This window comes from Bos indicus x Bos taurus, chromosome 16, assembly GCF_003369695.1.
Source record: "Bos indicus x Bos taurus breed Angus x Brahman F1 hybrid chromosome 16, Bos_hybrid_MaternalHap_v2.0, whole genome shotgun sequence".
NCBI classification, from domain to species: Eukaryota; Metazoa; Chordata; class Mammalia; order Artiodactyla; family Bovidae; genus Bos; species Bos indicus x Bos taurus.
This window is the reverse complement of record NC_040091.1, coordinates 71,774,933-71,795,197: the sequence shown is the minus strand read 5'-3', so window position 1 is coordinate 71,795,197 and position 20,265 is coordinate 71,774,933. Positions and strand designations below refer to the sequence as shown.

The 20,265-nt window shown below is 46.8% G+C and overlaps 1 protein-coding gene across 2 annotated transcripts in view; it reads right to left on the bottom strand.

Moving 5' to 3' along the window:
* The window catches only part of KCNH1 (potassium voltage-gated channel subfamily H member 1), a 434,009-nt gene that overhangs the window by 110,115 nt on the left and 303,629 nt on the right, over positions 1-20,265 (bottom strand). For both annotated transcript variants that reach the window (XM_027565678.1, XM_027565679.1), the window contains exon 9: positions 15,979-16,231. In XM_027565678.1, coding sequence (XP_027421479.1) covers positions 15,979-16,231 — 253 coding nt within the window. The remainder of the gene's footprint in view (positions 1-15,978; positions 16,232-20,265) is intronic.

Genomic DNA, 20,265 nt, shown 5'->3' with positions numbered 1-20,265 from the left:
TCCTGCCCTGCCCTCCTCTCCCCCCGCCTCCTCCCGACCAGAACAGGATGGGAGCTCTCTTGGACCAGGGAGCCCAGGTGCCAACCTAGTTAGGATGAAGCAACAGGCTAGGAGGAGACTGGCTGCCTGACACCATGAAGTTGCCATTTCAGGCCCCTATACCTGGACTGCTGGCTACATGAGACAAAAACAAGCTTCTGTCTTATCTAAGCTTCTATTATTTCAGGGTTTTGCTGGATCAACCGAACCTACCTCCTAGCCAAATCAGAAGTCCACTATCCGGTGGGGCTGGAATGTGTTTGTCTCTATGGTAGTAGGTATAAGTAAGTAAGTAAGTGAACTCTCTCAGTTGTATCCGACTCTGTGACCCCATGGACTGTAGCCTACCAGGCTCCTCTGTCCATGGGATTTTCCAGGCAATAGTACTGGAATGGATTGCCATTTCCTTCTCCAGCAGATCTTCCCAACCCAGGGATCGAACCCGGGTCTCCTGCATTGTAGACAGATGCTTTACCTTCTGAGCCACCAGGCAAATTGAGCCACATAGGTAGTAGGTATGCTGCTGCTACTGCTAAGTCACTTCAGTCATGTCCGACTCTGTGTGACCCCATAGATGGCAGCCCACCAGGCTCCCCCGTCCCTGGGATTCTCCAGGCAAGAACACTGGAGTGGGTTGCCATTTCCTTCTCCAATGCGTGAAAGTGAAAAGTGAAAGTGAAGTCACTCAGTCGTGTCCTACCCTCAGCGACCCCATGGACTGCAGCCTTCCAGGCTCCTCTGTTCATGGGGTTTTCCAGGCAAGAGTACTGGAGTGGGGTGCCATTGCCTTCTCCAGGTAGTAGGTATATACATGCCTATTTCCTTCACCTGTTCCAGGAAAAAGCATGGACTTCCTTATGTCTGAAGGATCAGATAGTAACATGACGGTGGAGGCTCTGACAGCACGTTCAGAGCAAAAGCTCCAGCGACTTGAGCTACACACCTTGGTGGTACCCACTGACCCCGCACCAGCCCTGACTGTGGACGTGGGGCCAGCATCTGCTGAGGAGACCTGGTGCATTAGGCCAGCGGCCAGCCAGGGACCCTGCTTCAGGCATCCACTACGTACCTAAACCCAAAGCTGCTAAGATCCAGGCTTTCAAGCTAATTCTGGAACACAGAACTCTCCCTCATGCATTGATGGCCATTTCCCTTGCATTGTCTGAGCCCATGGAGGAGTGAGGGTAAGCAGAGTTCTGACACCTTGTAAATCTTGCCTCCTGTCTGTAGTGAAACCACAAAGCCCTTGTTCTTACTGGAAAGAAAAAAAAAAAAAGCTGCTGGCAGTCTGTGATCTCTGCTTTGTCTCCTGCAGTTTAGAGACGTAAGAATGTACATCAGAGACAGACAGACACAGTGGAAAGCTCATCCATTTGCCTTCCCCTCCAGGCCATGAAGATCCATTACTAGGAATAAAGCCTTAGCTTTAAGTGTCAGATCCTATCAGATTGTGCTGTGGTGTTGGGTGCTTAGCCTGAATGTTTTATTGGATTTCTTTTGCCAGAAAAGAAATCAGGGAATGGAGAGGCTCAGGAGGTCAAGGCTCCAGGGAGAGGCGTGCAGTTCATCCCAATTCTCATAGGGATGTCTCCTTCTAGAAAGGTTGGTCTCATGTTAGATTTTGTAGGAGAGCTCAGAGATGTTCAAGAAATACTTGTTTTCTTTGGAGGTTGGTACAAAGGAGAATAACTGTTCTCTGAAAACCATCTCTGTACTAGAGATGGGACACTGGTGTAGTTCAGCCATATGTCTGGTTAATGAAAACCACGCAAGACCCATAACATCATGTACCAGGTGCAACGTGAACTGTCTCTGACTCTCCCCGGCGGTTATTAGATTGTCAGTTCCCAAAGGTGGGGTTACATCTCACTACCCTTTTGCACACAGTTCAATCCAGTTCAACAATTTGGCACAACCTATTACAGATCAGGCAGTGTTCCCGGAATTAAGGGAGATAAAACAAAAAGACAGGACATCATTTCTACGTTCAAGGGGCTTACAATGTAAGGAGACAAAACTTACATGTGCAAAACAATGAAGTTGAAACAAACAAAAATATAAAAACAAGATATGTGAGAGGCTGCTCTAGGAAATCAACCTGGAATATTCACTGGGAGGACTGATGCTGAAGCTGAAACTTCAATATTTTGGGAAGAGCCATCTCACTGGAAAAGACCCTGATGCTGGGAAAGATTGAGGGCAGGAGGAAAAGGGGATGACAGAGGATGAGATGGTTGGATGGCATCACCAACTCAGCAGACATGAATTTGAGCAAACTCCAGGAGACAGTGAAGGACAGGGAAGCCTGGCATGCTGCAGTACACGGGGTCACAAAGAGTTGGACATGACTGAGCAACTGATCAACAACAACAAATCTAGGCAGAACTACTGAGATTTCACGGAGAAAAAGAGAATGGAGCTGGCCTTCTACAGGAAGGCAAGGGAATTTAGACACACGAAAGAGATGGATAATCCCCCCAAACAGCAGGGGGGAAAACTGGATGGTTGGGAATGAAGAGAGTCGGTTTGGGCTCTGCTCTCCTTTCTGCAATGGCAGTTTCTTGGCGGTGTTATCTACACCGTCTCCACATTCTCACTGTTGAAGGGGAATGATTGGTGCCTATTCCTGATGGTTCCTGCCTGGAAGGCAGCTCCAGGGGCACCACACTCCTGGCCTCTGTTGTGCCCTCATCTGATTGATGAGTTTGGAAGGAACCCCTGCACGTGTGCAGGCCAGCCCCTTCTCTGTCCTGGGGATCTGCCTGTTGGAACTTATCCTCTCTTGTCTCTCTGGTGGTCCCTTCTGACACCAGAAGAGAGCTACAGCACAGAGCCTCCCAAGTGTAGGCTTGTGCTGGTCAGCAAGACAAGGGTGGGTCTAATCCCGGCTCTTAATATTGGGAAGCCTTCTTGGATGCAAATATAATGCATATTCTCCAATATCAGCTTTATCACAAAAGTGAAAGGTGATATTTTGATTGGTACCCATCGTACTTACTGTCTCTCTCTTGGTTCAGAACTCCAGGAGAGATGAATACAAATTATGAGGCACCCCTGAACCAACACCCACCTCTCTTCATTTCTCAGGCTCCTCTAATCTTGCTTCTGACTATACTCTCAACACTACTCACAGCAGTCAATAACTTCTCCTGGTAACAGCCTAAAAGATATTTTTCAGTCCTCAACACATTACAGCTCTTTGATTCTAAGATATATTTAGGCTGTTTGGCATGCCTTATCTCTGAAATCAGAACATATTTTACAATCAATGATCTGTCACAGTTTAACCGGCAGCATTGTTCCTCGGTGGGCCACAGGATATTGGTGCGTCTTTATCATCCACAGCATCCGCTAGACAATAGAAATGTGCTTCTGAAGCACTTGAAAATGCCCTTTTCTGCCCCTCCTTGGCTTTGGTGACACCCCACTCCCCTGGTCTCTCACCCTCTGCAGGTGGTCCATTTCAGGCTCCTACCTGTGACCCATATTAAACAGTGTCCTTTGGGGCTCTGCTTGAGACCTGGTTGCTTTTTACCTTCCCCCTCTCTCTCCAGGTTTTCTCAGCCTCTCCTCTGGCTTCAGTTGCCATCAGGATCACAATGATCCCCAAGTTTATATATATATATATATATATATATATATATATTTTAATTTAAATTTATTTATTTTAATTGGAGGCTAATTACTTTACAATATTGTATTGGTTCTGCCACATATCAACATGAATCTGCCATTGGCATACACATGTTCCTCATCCTGAACCCCCCTCCCACTTGCCTCCCCATACCATCCCTCTGGGTCATCCCAGTGCACCAGCCCCAAGGATCCTGTATCGAACCTGGACTGGTGATTCATTTCTTATATGATATTATACATGTTTCCATGACATTCCCCCAAATCATCCCACCCCCTCCCTCTCCCACAGAGTCCAAAAGACTGTTCTATACATCTGTGTCTCTTTTGCTGTCTCGCATACAGGGTTGTCGTTACCATCTTTCTAAATTCCATATATATGCGTTAGTATACTATATTGGTGTTTTCTTTCTGGCTTACTTCACTCTGTATAACAGGCTCCAGTTTCATCCACCTCATTAGAACTGATTCAAATGTATTCTTTTTAATGGCTGAGTAATACTCCATTGTGTACCTCGAGTTTTGATCTTTCTTCTGAGTCCAGCATCTCCCAGCTAAGTTACTTGAACTTAGCTCAAACCCACAGACCCAAAACTGGAACTCGTCCTGCTCCCTGGAAGACCTGCACATCCTCGAGTGAGTGTCCCCTTCCCTGTGAAAGTGGTCTAAGTCATGCCAGACCCCACCCTCTTGCTTGTCTCCATATTCAATAAATGACCACGCTCTGACCATTTTAATCTATCGTGTATCTCTTGGATCTGTTTACTTTTCTCCATCCTGTGAAGCCAGCTCAGGCCTCTCTCATCTCTCAGCATCCTCCTCACCAGGCTCCTTGTCTGCTTTCCTTTCTCTTCACAGCAGCCAGGATGATCTTTCTAAACACAGATCGATTCTGTCACTCTTCTCCTTTAAAGTCTTTGTGCATGCTGCCCTTCTGCCAGGGAACACTCTTAATCTCCCATCCTAGTCCCCTACCCACTTCTCTGCTGCACCTAGTGGAATTCAGTTTGCCATGGAAGTCTCAGTTCAGATGCCACCTCTGTCAGGAAGCCTTCCTTGATTTCTCCTGGCTGGGCTGAATTAGATGCCTGTCTTATAAGCTCCCATAGCATCCTGTTCTTTGACCTATTATAACTCTTGGCATTCTATTAAATAACAGAAGTGAAACTGCATATTCACTTGTCTATTTTCCTGGTGAGACTTAAGCACTACAGCTGGTTTGTTTATGAAATGAACAAATCAATATAGGAAAAGATGGGTCTGAGTGGAATAGTATACAGTGGGCCAGGATCTGAAAGACTGAGAATGCCCTAGGATGGATGACTTTGAGGACAGGACTGGTCTCCAGTCCAAGTATCCTCAGGTGGCTATGTTGTCAGCCTGACTCTAGAAGGAATTTGCTGACCTGCTCAGAAACACACCCGTAATTCATTCTGATCCAGCTTAATGCTGAGCTGAAAATTTATGGACAGATCTAAAAAGAAGAAATAAAAATGATGGATGTTAGAAATTATCCTATGATATAACTGCTTTCCTTAAAGGAATTAAAATCTCATCCAAATATGGGTCACTGGCCTTTCTGGTGGAGACTCTACTTTTCTCAAACAACATTGGCATCAGTCTCTGAATGAGGGCACCACACACAAACAGTTACATTAAACCAATGGCTTGGAAACACCACGACAGTTCTCCTTCTGTTCTTCACAACTGAAATTAGATAAAAGTAAATTAGCCGAATGTTTCTCCACTAAGTAAACAGATGACAAATCTTCCACTGAAAGCAGGTGATGATTTCCTAAGATTGCTACAGATAACAATTCAAAATTGACTTGATTTCCCTCCTTTTGTTTATACAGTATGTATGCATTGTAGAAAATAATTGAAATATATTGAAAAATAGAAAATATGGGCTCTATGCTTTTGGCCGATAGAAAAGCATGCAGAAAGCTTCAGTTGACATTTTGGTACACGCTCCATCTTTCTTCCATTCATATGCATTTTTATGTAAGTTAAGGTCACTACATATATACTTACATATTCTGTTTTTCCGCCCCCTCCACCCAGTTAACATTATATTTGAAACATTTTGCATTCCAATAAAACTTCTTATATCATCATCATAACAGTTGCCCTTGATTTACCATAATTTTTTTAAACCAATCCTCTCTGTCTGGGCTCTACAGTTATGAGAATTTCCTTTAGAAAGCTCTATTAACTCTCCTAAATATCAGTGTCTTCAATGGGACTACAGGGACTACAAACCAATCTTTTAAATTGCTTAAGCAAAAACAGCATTAGGAGCAAGAACCTGGTTGTCCTCCCCACCCTCACTCAATGCATACATTACCGGATACAAATGGTTCTGCATTTCTGAAGTTCTGTTCACGCTATGGCTCCTGGCTAGGAGTGCAGATTTAATATAATTGCTTCGGCTGATGGAACAGCTATATGAATATTAATGTTGGTTGAAGTGTTTAGAGAGACACTTAAACAAAGCTTCCTCCCTTTGTGCTGAGCACAAGCAAGAGGTATTATTATATGGTTCACAGCAGCAGTGGTCACGCAGCCACTTAGCAAGCTCCCAGGGGAATGTGGAGGAACATCGCAGAAGACGGCGGTGCAGGAAGCGGGGCAGGGTGGGGGGGTCTCCCCTCAATCCCTCAGAAGGGAAACGTCTCTAAAGGATTTAGCTTCTCTGTCTCTAACACAACTAGGATTTACACAAAGTTATTGCTGCTTTTTCAACTTCTGTTAGATAAGCCAGTCTACCGTTGTCGTCTGGTGGTTCTCTTTTCCAAGAACTGTTTGAAGGAGGAGTTGGGAGGACCTACTAAGATTAATGCTATTTTTCTGATTGGATCAGGAGATAACAAAAGAAATGCTGTCAAGATTTCTTTAGAAAAATAAAATGTTATTCTTTTTTCAGGTTGCATCCTAATAACTGAAAGGATATGTGAAACTTGGAGCAATGCTTTCTCAAGATCTACTTAAAATTTTTTTTTTTTAATTTTCCTGATTTTGAAAGTAGCATACATTCTTTTAAAGAATACTTGAAAGACAAATATAAAAAAGAAAATGAAATCCCCTGGCACCTCAAAACCAAAGTCACCAACTATAACATGGTGATGAAGCTGTTGGTAGACTTTTATCTATGAATGTTTCTTCCCACATAGCTGAGGTCACATTACATTAAAGAAGTGTATTTTATTAATTTACTTATCATAGGAGCTTCTAATATCATTTAAAATTCCTTTTGAGCATTTTGAATGACTACACTCTTATTTTGTTTAAAATGCTCTGAAATACTTGGTCATTCAGACAAGCATCCATATATTCTCTCTGCACCTATCTTCCCCTTGATTTCCTATTCCTTCCTCTGAATCCTAAATCTGTCTTGAGCCCCGGTTTCTTTTCCCAGTTCCAGACGCACCTTTCTGAATGGCTGTGGAACACTCCACTTGGATATCCAACTGCCCTTTAAATGCAACAAGTCAAAACCAAGCACCACCCCTTCCCTCCTGATTGGCTACTTCTGTTGCTGGTGCCTCCATCTCCTCACCCACCTGGACATCAGTCACCTCTCTCACCTCCCCGTATCTGCTCCTCACATCTTATCATTTATGGCCCTTCAGACTCTCCTCCCAGAAGGTCTCCACCACCTGTCTCTCACATGCCAAATTCAGCAAATACAGGATACCCAGTTAAATCTGAATTTCAGAAAAATGGATACATTTTTAGCATATATATATATATCAGCTCAGTTGCTCAGTCATGTCCCACTCTTTGAGACTCCATGAACCACAACACGCCAGGCCTCCCTGTCCATCACCAACTCCTTGAGTTTACCCAAACTCATGTCCATTGAGTCGGTGATGCCATCTAATCATCTCATCCTCTGTCGTCCCCTTCTCCTCCTGCCTTCAATCTTTCCCAACATCAGGGTCTTTTCCAAGGAGTCAGCCCCTCACATCAGGTGGCCAAAATATTGGAGTTTCAGCTTCAACATCAGTCCTTGCAATGAACACCCAGGAGTGATTTCCTTTAGGATGGACTGGTTGGATCTCCTTGCAGTCCAAGGGACTCTCAAGAGTCTTCTCCAACACCACAGTTCAAAAGCATCAGCTCTTCGGTGCTCAGCTTTCTTTATAGTCCAACTCTCACATCCATACATGACCACTGGAAAAACCATAGCCTTGACCAGATGGACCTTTGCTGACAAAGTAATGTCTCTGCTTTTTAATATGCTGCTGTTGCTGCTAAGTCGCTTCAATCGTGTCCGACTCTGTGTGACCCCATAGATGGCAGCCCACCGGGCTCCGCCATGCCTGGGATTCTCCAGGCAAGAACACTGGAGTGGGTTGCCATTTCCTTCTCCAATGTATGAAAGTGAAAAGTGAAAGTGAAGTCGCTCAGTCGTGTCTGACTCTATCGACCCCATGGACTGCAGCCTACCAGGTTCCTCCATCCATGGGATTTTCTAGGCAAGAGTACTGGAGTGGGGTGCCATTGCCTTCTCCATTTAATATGCCATATATATATACACACACACACACACACATATCCCACACACACACATATATATACACACACACACACATATATATGGCCCATTCAAAATTTAGGATATATTTAAGCTAAAAATTATTCTTTGTTTATATGAAATTCAAATTTAACTGGATGTTCCTGTTTTATTCGGTAGCCCAAATCCTGTCTCAGTTTCTCCTGCCCACACCTTAACACCTTTCATCCATACTATAAGCCATAAGTCACTGAATAACCTCCTTGTCTCTATGTCAAATTCATTAAATTTTGCAAATCGCAGCTTTAATGGTATTGCACTTTACTCACCACCCTTGGCGGTTTCCCACTGCCTAGTCCCTCAGACTCCCATTTAGAAACATCAGCAGGCTAGCGCACACCCGCCTCTCCAGCCCACGTCCCACTGCTGCCTCTCAGGTCCAGGGCAAGTGCTGGTCTCCTGGTTACAGATCACCCTACACTCTGCGTTCCCTGGCCTCTCTCACATGGTTCTCTCCATCTACGATACCCTACCTCACATGACCAAATCCTGACTCCACCTTCACAAAGCCACCACCCGAGGCTCAGCCTTCACCTCCTTGTACACAGATTATGAGTAAGCTTATACCATCATTTTGGCAGGTCAGAAATAGTCGAAAATCAGCAATTTCACATGGTTTTGGCTAGTGTAATATAAGATCTCCGCTCTGGTGCTTCCCTGCCTTACCATCTTCCCCATGTTCATTTCTTCAGCCCATTCCACAAAGAAAGAATATCAAGTAGTGACTGCCTACAGCAATGTTTCTCAAGTACAGTCCTCTGTCCACCACAACACGTGACACGGAACCAGTCCATGGAAGTGGGGCAGGGAGGGGGCGGCTGTTAACAATGCAGATGCCAAGGCTCCACCCTGGAGCTGCAGAATCAGAATCTGTAGGAGGGCCTGGGGATCTGCATTGTGATCAAGCTTTCTAACTGAGACATCCGCTTACTAAAGCAGAGAACCACTGCCCTGCACAGAATGCCTTCTCCATCTACTCACACTGGTCCCTGAATATGCCATAGGGTTCCTACCTCTAACGACCCTAGAGACTCTTGAGGATCCTTCCAAGCCCAGGTCAGTTTCTATCTCTTCCATAAACATTTCCCTGTTCACACAAGGAAGTCTAGAGAAAGAAGTACTGTGTCATTTGTCACTAATCATGCGTTTTTCTTCCCAAAGGGAATAGAACATTCATCCACAATAAGGACTTTTCTCTATACCCCCACCCATCCCAAAGAGACCAACACCAAGTTAGGCTGTGACAGCTGCTAAATAAATACATGCTACACTAATGTCCATCCAAGGTCAACAGACCCAAAGAAACCAACTCTCTAAGCAAAGATGAAAGCACCTTCCGAATTGGGAACTGTGAGAAGGGAGTATTTTATTAAGAAAAAGGAAAAAAGAAAAAGAAAGATTTCACCTGTGAACAAGCATTTACAACTTTATGCATACGTTTAAGGAGAATGTCCATGTCAGTCCTAGTTCAACAATGATAGAACTGCAAGGAGAAGGTTCACCCAGACTTACCTGTGCCAGGGCCTGCCCATCCACCTCCCCCGGGCTGCTCCCTTCCTTAGGCAGACTCTGGCCCATCCACAAGTCAGAAGTGCCTCCTCTAGTTGAGAGCCACAGCTAGACCTATTCCAAAAAGACACTGGACTCAACAGAATAAACGCATCATCTTTCCTCCTTCTCCCACTCTGACTCTATTGCTTGTCAGTTGCTGCTGGAAACTACTCTCTCTCCTCACCTCCCCTCTCCTGGAGGTCCTTCCCCTCCTGTTCTTTCTGGCACGTCTTCCCCATCTCCTTTCCATCACTTTACTCAGGTCCTTGTGATTTCTCACCTGAGCCTCCTGACTAGCCTCCATGTCTCTGTATTTGTGGAAACCAAATCTTCACATCTTTCCCATGTTTAAAACCCTCTATGGGTCCATTATCCCTTCAAGATGAAGTCCAGATCCTTATTCTGGACCATAGGGCCCTTCATAGTCCTGCCTTTCAGTTCAGTTCAGCTCAGTTCAGCAAATAGCCCCCAGTGCCCTCCATGTGCTGGGCCAGGCCAGACATCTAAAACCAAAGGACTCCGCTCACAGGTGACAGAGGAGTCAACGTGCAGTTGACGCAGTGTGACGGACTTAGCAGGCCACAGGAGGCCTTGGAGACTCAACCATGCGGTGGCAGCTCCTGCAGGGAGTTAGTGAAGGACCAGGGCTACAGTTACATCTCCAGTTCCACGTCCAGGGCTCCTGCCACTACTCAATGTAGGCTGGCAACCAAGATGTCTGTCCTGCCCAATATGATGAACCAAAACACAACAAAAACAGAAGACAGGAGATGATCCATGACTAAAATATGAATTAAGGACTAAAATGCAAACCCCATAACAGTTACTACAGAGATGCTAAATCACAGTGAAACAGAACACTTAAATATTGCACATATAAGATGGAAACAGAGAGATGGATCACACTCAAGCTTAGACCTGATGAAAGCTCATCACTCACTTATGTTGGTCAAGTAACACAGAACTGAGATAACAACTTACTTGCAGATGCTAAGAGAGCCACTTGGGCAGGAATGACATGAGTAGTTTTTATTCTGGTATCTATTTGAACCATGGTGTTGGAGAAGACTATTTACAGTCCCTCGGACTGCAAGGAGATCCAACCAGTCCATTCTGAAGGAGATCAGCCCTGGGATTTCTTTGGAGGGAATGATTTTGAAGCTGAAACTCCAGTACTTTGGCCACCTCATGCGAAGAGTTGACTCATTGGAAAAGACCCTGATGCTGGGAGGGATTGGGGGCAGGAGGAGAAGGGGACGACAGAAGATGAGATGGCTGGATGGCATCACTGACTCGATGGACGTGAGTTTGAGGGAATTCCGGGAGTTGGTGATGGACAGGGAGGCCTGGTGTGCTGAGATTCATGGGGTCACAAAGAGTCAGACACGACTGAGCAACTGAACTGAACTGAACTGAAGAAAAACTTAAAAGAAGATTACTTTAAAAATCTAATGAATAAAATACACAGGCTAAAGACTTGAATTTATTTCAAAGAGCCAAGAAACTAAATTGGAGAAGCCATGAAGTGATTTCTAAGATAATTCCAAAAGGAGATTAGGAGGATATCATTTCAAAAATCAGGCAGAGAACCTCACAGGGAAAGGAGGACACAAGAGATCATCTAGTATATTCTCTGTCCTTGGGGGACAGCATGGTTTTCAATCCGAGAGAGATACTCTCTATGTCTGCAGGACCATGTTTTTAAACTGCAGGCTGACAGCAGGTCAAGACAGCAATTGAGTGGGTCATGACTGTCAATTTCTTTCTAAATGAAAGAGAATAGAATCTAGTAGAAAATACGAGGTTGCATCTCACACAGCAGCATTAAGTACTGGGATCATGTATAACTGTGTATGTGAACATGGGTAGGTCAGTTCACAGTACAATACACACTGAGTTGCAGCCAAGAAAGCTTGACAAACAGTCTTCTAGAAAACTTCTATCAGAGAGGGTTTTATTTTTAATACATAGGAAACACATTCTATTATGAATCCTGACCCTTTTCCTTGTTCTTGGAGTCTGTGCTAAAATTAAACAGAGAATGGAGGTGGAATATCAGAACTGGAAGGAGGAAGCAAATTAGCAGAGCGTAAATGAAAGAACTGATAACAAGAGGCCAGAGACCAAAGGAACGAGATGGATGAGTTCTGGGTTTTTTCTGAAAGCCTCCTGCTTTACGGCAACTAAGGATTCCTTGGCTATTCTCATTGAAGCACCGGTTACACGGTAGTTTCTCAATAGTTACATATCCCATAACCCTCAAGAAGCACCTGTATTCTGTCTATGGCAACAGTTACCAAGCAGTATGATTGGTGTCTTTTTAATGATGTCCGTCTCCACCATGTGCAGCAGCTCCTTGAAGGCTGGACTGGCATTTGGTCCACTGCTTCATCCCCACCTCTATGACAGTTGACTCAGTAAATTTCAAGTGGACTGAAGTGAAAGGCATCGAAGGACCATAAAGCTCTAGTTCTAATATCTGCTGGATGCCGAACCCTCTTTGCAAGAACAAACTGGTTTCAGTCCATTGGGCTTAGGATATTCTAATTTGAGAAAAACAACAGTAACAACAAGATTCTGAAGTTTCCAGGGAGAAAACTGCTTGGACTCTCGTATCTCTCGGCCCAGAGGCTGAGTTCATGCAAAGGACTTGTGCCATCTTTTTATAGAGTAAGAGTGTCTTGAAATGTCAAAGACTCTTTAGGAGGTCAAGCTAGGACCTACTCTTTGGACTCAGTCTGGCTCCTGAAGATACCTGCTTTTTCCAGTCTGGACAGCCCGAGGGAAACCACCACGTTGAATCTGAAGCTGCTGAGCTATTTCAGAGGTCTTATCCACATTGCCAGCTGGAGCTGGCAGGATGCCCAAGAGGGCCCAAGGCAGAGGGCTGGACCCAGAGAAGCAGTCAGTTGACCAAGGAAGTCAACAATGAACCAAATCTGGTTGTTTGTGTATGCTCAGCTGTGTCTGACTCTTTGTAGCCCCATGGACTGTAGTCCACCAGGCTCCTTTGTCCATGGAATTCTTCAGTGAGAATACTGGAGCGGGCTGCCATTCCCCACTCCAGGGGATCTTCCCAACCCAGGGACTGAATCCATGTGTCTTATGTCTCCTGCATTGGCAGGTAGATTCTTTACCCCTGTGCCATCTGGGAAGCCCAAGCCCTGGTTGCTTCCCCACAAGAGGCCCAGGCTGAGGGGAAATGAGATGGAGCTGGGAAGTAACCTTTTGCCTTCCTCACCCTCTGCAGCTCTTCCTTCCTCCATGCCTAGGTGGCCAAATCCAACCCCTAATAGTGCAGCGGTTTAGCTTGGGGTGGGGGTGGGGGCTGATTAGGAAGCCCTGAGTATGAGTGTATAAGGGGGGGGTGGTGGTACTGGTCTGAGGCTACACTCCTCGGAAATGCATATGGGAAGTTATCAGGGAGGGAAATGGGTGAAAGACACCCTACACCAAATGATCAATTCAAATTCAAATTCAAGAGAGAGCCCACTAGTTGCTAGTTACCCTTCTTCTCAGCTAGGCAAATGTCCAGAGAGTTATCACTGAAGGAAAGTCCTCTTTACTGGGGACACTGATTAGTATTAAAGGTAGAGATAAATGTCTTCCCTGCAGCAATACTAAAGCAATGGTTTAACCCTTTGTGGACTGGTTGGATCTCCAAGGGACTCTCAAGAGTCTTCTCCAACACCACAGTTCAAAAGCATCAATTCTTCGGCACTCAGCTTTCTTCACAGTCCAACTCTCACATCCATACATGACCACTGGAAAAACCATAGCCTTGACTAGATGTATCTTTGTTGGCCAGTCCATTCTGAAGGAGATCAGCCCTGGGACTTCTTTGGAAGGAATGATGCTAAGGCTGAAACTCCAGTACTTTGGCCACCTCATGTGAAGAGTTGACTCATTGGAAAGGACTCTGATGCTGGGAGGGATTGGGGGCAGGAAGAGAAGGGGATGACAGAGGATGAGATGGCTGGATGGCATCACTGACTCAATGGACATGAGTCTGAGTGAACTCTGGGAGTTGGTGATGGACAGGGAGGCCTGGCATGCTGCGATTCATGGGGTCGCAAAGAGTCGGACATGACTGAGTGACTGGACTGAACTGAACTGAACCCTTGGTGTGTGCTGTTCCTTATGCACAATCAAATCTGACATCTCTGTTGATGAGGAAGGTAAGGGACAGAACAACTCTGCAGAGTTCAGTGGGTACTTCTGCTGCTAAGTCGCTTCAGTCGTGTCCGACTCTGTGCGACCCCAGAGACAGCAGCCCACCAGGCTCCTCTGTCCCTGGGATTCTCCAGGCAAGAATACTGGAGTGGGTTGCCATTTCCTTCTCCAATGCATGAAAGTGAAAAGTGAAAGTGAAGTCGCTCAGTCGTGCCCGACTCTTAGTGACCTTATGGACTGCAGCCTACCAGGCTCCTCCGTCCATGGGATTTTCCAGGAAAGAGTACTGGAATGGGTTGCCGTATTAAGAATCCAAAATTTACTTGAACGAAGTTTCAGCCTCCATCCCCTGCTGAATCTCTATCTCAGTCTCCCTCCCACCATCTGCCAGCATATGCTAAAGGAATACCAAGCATCTTTGGGTTACCCTGAGTGGAATGTAATCAAGAGGGCAAGTTGACTCAGAGCCAGGGGAGAAAAGAGGCTGGATAGCATATACTCCCAAATCAAACAGAAACAAAGTTCAGGCTTTAACAAAAAATACTATCTATGTCTGGATACTTAGTTTGAATCTCAACTCTAATTCAGTGTAACAATCTCTCCCTGTCTCAGTTTCCTAAGAAAGCACACCCAAAGATTAAAAAAAAAAAAAAGTCCACAATGTGTACCAGTGTCTGGCAAGCTGAATGAGCCGGCAAACTACATATGTTCTCATTAGGACTGCAGTATTGTTCAGTGGATCAGAGCCGAGGTTCTAGAGTTTGAGGCACTCCAAGATGCTGATTCCATGGACCTCATCAACCCTGAGGTCCTAGGAAACTTCTCTAACCTGTCTGAGCTTTCATTGTCTCACCTACACAATGGTGATAATAAAACCATTTTGTAGGGTTACTGTAAAGATGAACTGAGGATCTGTATGTGAAACGCCTGGTACAGAATAGATGACCATAAATGGTGGGTATTATTGTGGTGGCTTGCCCCCTCAGAGAGGCAAATATGCCCCCCTAAAGAGGTGTTCTGCAGCTGCCACCAGCAACTGGATGAATCTCTCCAAGGCCACGGATGCTCAAGCACCAAATGCGCACGTGTTCGCCCATGCCCCTGCTCCCCCGCCACACTCCCTACCACAGTGCACGGCACAGCAGTAGTCCTCATCCATCAACTTCCTTCTCCCCCACAGCCAATCCCCCATCAGGAGCTGTGAATTCTGTTTCTTAAATATGTCAGCTCCACTTGCTCCTCTGTATCTGCCCAGCACGAGTAACAGTTTAGGGCACCACCAGTTTGCCCCTAGATAACAAGTCTCCAGCTTCATCTCTCTACCCACCGCCTTCCCTCTTCAATTAACTCGGCAACTACAATCATCTTTCTAAAGTGCAGATCTGATCATGCCTTTCTCTCGCTTGAAGCCCTTCATGGCTCCTCAATGTAACATCCCAGTCCTTAATCTGGCTTTCAGAGCCTGACACAATCTGCTTAGAGCTCAGCTCCCTTCCTGACCTCACCTCTCACCATGCCCCTCCTTGCTGTGTGTGTTCCAAGCCATACTGAGTACTGACAGTTGTACAAATGAATCATGCTTGCTCTCTCTCTGTAGTGATTTCACACATGCCTTCCCCTCTGCTTAGAGTACTCCTGTGTCCCTTCTCTTTTCTGTGCTAACTCATGCTCAATTTTTAGCTTTCAACTTAGGTGTCATTTCTTCCAGGAAGCCACCCCCAATACTTGAATCCTAGGCAGGTATCCCTGCCACTATATTCAAATGTCTGCTTATTGTTCCTCCCCCAGCAGAGCTTCTGGAGGACAAAAAAATCCTTTTGGTCAATGAAGGATCCTGAGTGCTTCAAACATCACCTGACACAAGACAGGCACTCAGACATGTGTTTGTTGGATAGATGCCTGGATGCTAACCACTGGGCCAGCCATGTGAAGCCATCTCTGGTTGAAGGAGGCAGCAAAGCCAAGCCGCCAGGAAGCCTCCACCCAGCAAAGGCAGTACCTACCTAGAATGGCCACCACCTCGTCATCCTGGATCACCTCCAGGGAGCCGGAGACCACGAAGCACAGGCTGTCGACGCTCTCCCCTGCGTGGTAGATGAGGTCCCCAGGGGCGCAGTGCACCGTCTGGAACTCCATGGCCAGTGCCCGCAGGCAGCCGTCGCTGGCCAGCCGGAAGGCCGGGTGCTCCTTGAAGACCTTGCGGTTTAGGTGCACGCAGATGTCCGCTCTCATGTCCTTGGGGCAGATCTGCAGGACCTGGCCGAGCACGGGAAGAAAACGCGTCAGGATCCTTGCTGTGGCCTCCAGCTCGCTGCTCTCTCAGCTCCCCAGGGGCCAAAGCGACACCCACTAGACTAGACCACACTCTTCAAGGCACCAGTGGACAAGACAGCCACAGTCCCTGTGGGAGAGAGACAGGGGCCCCCAAATCTGTGCCAAATGCTCAGGTCAGGGACTTGAGAGTCAAGGGGCCGGGAGTACGTGAGACCCTTTGGAAACCCAGGAAGGGCTCCCTGAGTAGGTGACAAATACGGTGACATCTGCATAACGTGTCAGAGGGAGCCCTATGAAAGAACATTCCAGCGGAGTCGCAAAGGCTGTGAGAGGACCTGAGCAACAGCCCGTGTGAATGAGGGGAAAGCTGGGGGTGCGAGAGGGGGCTACAGGAGGATGACAAGCTTGAAAGGATGTGGAGACTTACATTATGAAAAGACTTTGATTTTGATTCTGAGTGGGACAGGGACACATTGGGAGACTCTGAGCAGGGGAGGGATGGGGAGCCTCTATATTTTAAGAGGATTGTGGCAGCTTCAGAGTGGAATTAGCAGGCCCTGACTGTCGGATGGCAGGAGTGGAGCCCAGGTGTTGGGTTAGCCCACTCCTGCAGGGCTCTGGGGAGTGGGGAGGGGCCTCGGACTGGGATGTTGCCAGGGGAGCCAGGGAGAAGTAATCAAATCCTGAACATATTTTGAAGATACAGCTGCCATGGTCTGCTGATGGACTGAAGGTGGATTGATTCGAAGAGAGATATGAAGTGATATATCTTAGGTGTTACTTAGGTAACTTCCTTAGGTATCTTAGTGCCTTAGGTATCTTAGGCACTTCCTTAGGCGTTACTAAGCACTTTGGAGTCATTCATTCATTCCATACTTAGCTACTGAACACTTTAGTGTATACCAGGGATCATTCCAGGCTCTGAGGATGTAGGCAGCAAACAGAACGCCCGGCCTTTGTGTGACTTACTAGTGGGAGGGGACAAATTAAAAGCAAAAGGAGTAAAATTCAGCAGTAAGTGCTGAGGAGAACGATGGAGAAGGAAAGCAGAAGGAAAGTCAGGAGAGGTGTGATCTTACATTTTCAAGTCTTCCGTGCACCAGCTAATCGAATCCTCACATAAACTCTCTGGTGTAAGTGCTATTGTGGTACCATTTTACAGATGAGAAAACTGAGGCCCAGGGATGATCAATAACTTGCCCAAAATCGCACAACCAGGAAATGGCAGAGCTGGACTCTCTGACTAGGCAGGCTCACTCCAGAGCCCAGTGTAGATACCAAGCACTTCCTACATGATACACCTGCCCAAAACCAAAGGGCTTGCACTTTGGCTCTCAAGGAACTCAAGGCAAACTGGGAACTGTAAGAGGCCATGTGGGTCTCACCTCCCAAATAAATAAAAATGTCTCAGTCTTTCCTACGGGGAGAAACACTTCTCTGGACTAAATTTTTGCGAGAAACCATTCGTGGCCCCTTACGTAGCAAGCGTGAAGTAACGCAAGGGACACCTCCAGGTGGACTCTTCCTGAGAAAGCAGGAGTGTTCCTAAAACAACCCTTTCTCGCATCCTAGCCTGTGAACAAAACTGGGGGCGTAACATCAAATGTGCTCAGTGACGACATCTCCTGGCGGTGCGGGTCACTTCCCCACCCCTGCTCCTCCACCTCAGCACAAACCGTCTGCCCGTGCTCCTGGTGCTCACCTCCACATCGCGAAGTCCCGCAGCCTCTTTCAAACCCAACTTCAACCTCCCCTTGTCCGCTGCTCCACCCACCGGCTCTGCACGCCCTGAGCTCTGCGTTGGAAAGAGGGGGCCCAACACTTGGAATCTCAGTTCCTCCCTCTCTTCACTGCTCTACATTTCAGTTTCTCTTTTTTCCTCTTTATTTTTTTAATTTATTTTTTAACTGGAGGAAAATTGCTTTACAATGTTGAGTTAGTTTCTGCTGCATGTGTGTGTATGTGTGAAGTCACTTCAATCATGTCCAATTCTTTGTGACCCCGTGGACTGTAGCCCACCAGGCTCCTCTGTCCATGGGATTCTCCAGGCCAGAATACTGGAGCGGGTTGCCATACCCTCCTCCAGGGGATTTTCCAAACCCAGGGATCAAACCCACATCTTTTATGTCTCCTGCATTGGCAGCCCTGTTCTTTATCACTAGCGCCACCTGGAAAGCCAGTTTCTTCTGTACAACAATGCAAATCAGCCTAATTGTAAGTACATTCCCTTCCCTACTGAGTCCCCCTCCCCTCCCTGGATCCCACACCTCTAGATCATCACAGAGAGCTAGGCTGGGCTCCCTGTGTTGTTTCTGCTGTTAAAAAAAAAAAAAAAAAAAGCACACTGCTAACATTGGGCTTCCCTGGTGGCTCAATTGGTAAAGACTGTCTGCAACGCAGGAGACCTGGGTTCGATCCCTGGGTCAGGAGGATCCCCTGGAAAACAGAATGGCAACCCCTTCCAGTATTCTTGCCTGGAGAATTCCATGGACAGAGGAGTCTGGTGGGCTACAGTCCATGGGGTCTTAAAGAGTCGGACATGACTGAGTAACTAACACTTTGATTTTCATCACTGCCTTATGAGGATTAAGGGCTTCCCTCATAGCTCAGTTGGTAAAGAATCCACCTGCAATGCGGGAGACCTGGGTTCAATCCCTGGGCTGGGAAGATCCCCTGGAGAAGGGACTGGCTACCCACTCCAGTATTCAGGCCTGGAGAATCCCATAGACTGTATAGTCCATGGGGTTGCAAAGAGTCGGACACGACTTAGCGACTTTCACTTTCACCGTGAGGATTAAATGAAAGTATATCTACCAGTGCACCTGGTATCTACGCCTCGTGACACCTCACAGCCCCAGCAAGGCACTCAATAAACGCAGGTCCCCTCTGCTGCTCTGCCGTGGCAGGATGCCAAGGAAGCGAGCATGTTCCCTGGGAGTGGGGCTGGAGGACTGACCGAGGCAGGGGAAAATCGGATGGCCAATGCTTAGGCAGAGTGCTCGTTAAGTACTTCCCCTCCTTCAGACTCATTAAAGCAAGACTCCTGGAAAAGGCAGATTTAATTTGGATCCTCTCTCTCTAAGCAGAACACCAGGGAGCGGGGAACACTTGCTTGTCATGTCGAAACTGTGCCCAGCGGTCTGAAACTAAGATTTGCTCTCCAGGTGAATTCACCTTTCGATATTTCCCTTCCCTCAGGTTGAGCTTTGCCAGCAGAGGCATGGAGACAATGTTTTATTCATGGGCCCTGTTCCCAGAGCCCAGGGAAAGCACGTGTGAGGAGGAGAGGGGACTGGAGGGGAGAAATGACAGAACCTCTCAGCCACCAACACCCCCATCGTCCTTGCCTTGGTCCTACACCAGCAGGGGCTCCTGAACGCCTCTCTCTGAGGGAGGGTACCAGCTTGAGACCCTGTCGTCTTCCTGGGTTACCTGCCCTTCTGCTTGGTTTGAGGAGAGAAAATTCTTGCTGGTCTCTGAGGCCTCAGAAGCCCCGAGGAGATGCCACCATGGAGGTTCATGGAGCCTCCCTGGGGGAAAGCGGTGGTGGGGGCAGGATGGATAAAGCACAGGTGTGGGAACAGGCTTTGGGATGAAGCAGATCTGGACTCCTGGCTTCCACTTGTTCGAGTCATGTGAACTTAAAGCTCTATGTTCCCCAAGTCTTCTTGTTCTAACTTGTGTATAGAATTCTTTGGAAGATTCCATGCGCTGTGGTGTTAAAGACTTGGTTTGATGCCCACATGTGACTGGGCTCAATGCACAAGGGCTCTCATTTCTGATGGTATCATCACAGCAGAGCAGCAGGTCAGCCTGAGGGAGGCTTTTGAAGTTCTGGACGTCAGAGTCCAAAGGATCATAGAGGTCAGCCTTAGCCTTACAAGTCATCTAGTTTTCATGTGTCACAGACAAGGAAACTGAAGCTCAGAGGGACCCATGATGGTCTAAGGTCCAAAGTCGTCAGCTAATTACTGCTAACGTCAGACTTGCCCAGCACTCCCACCCTTCCACTGCAC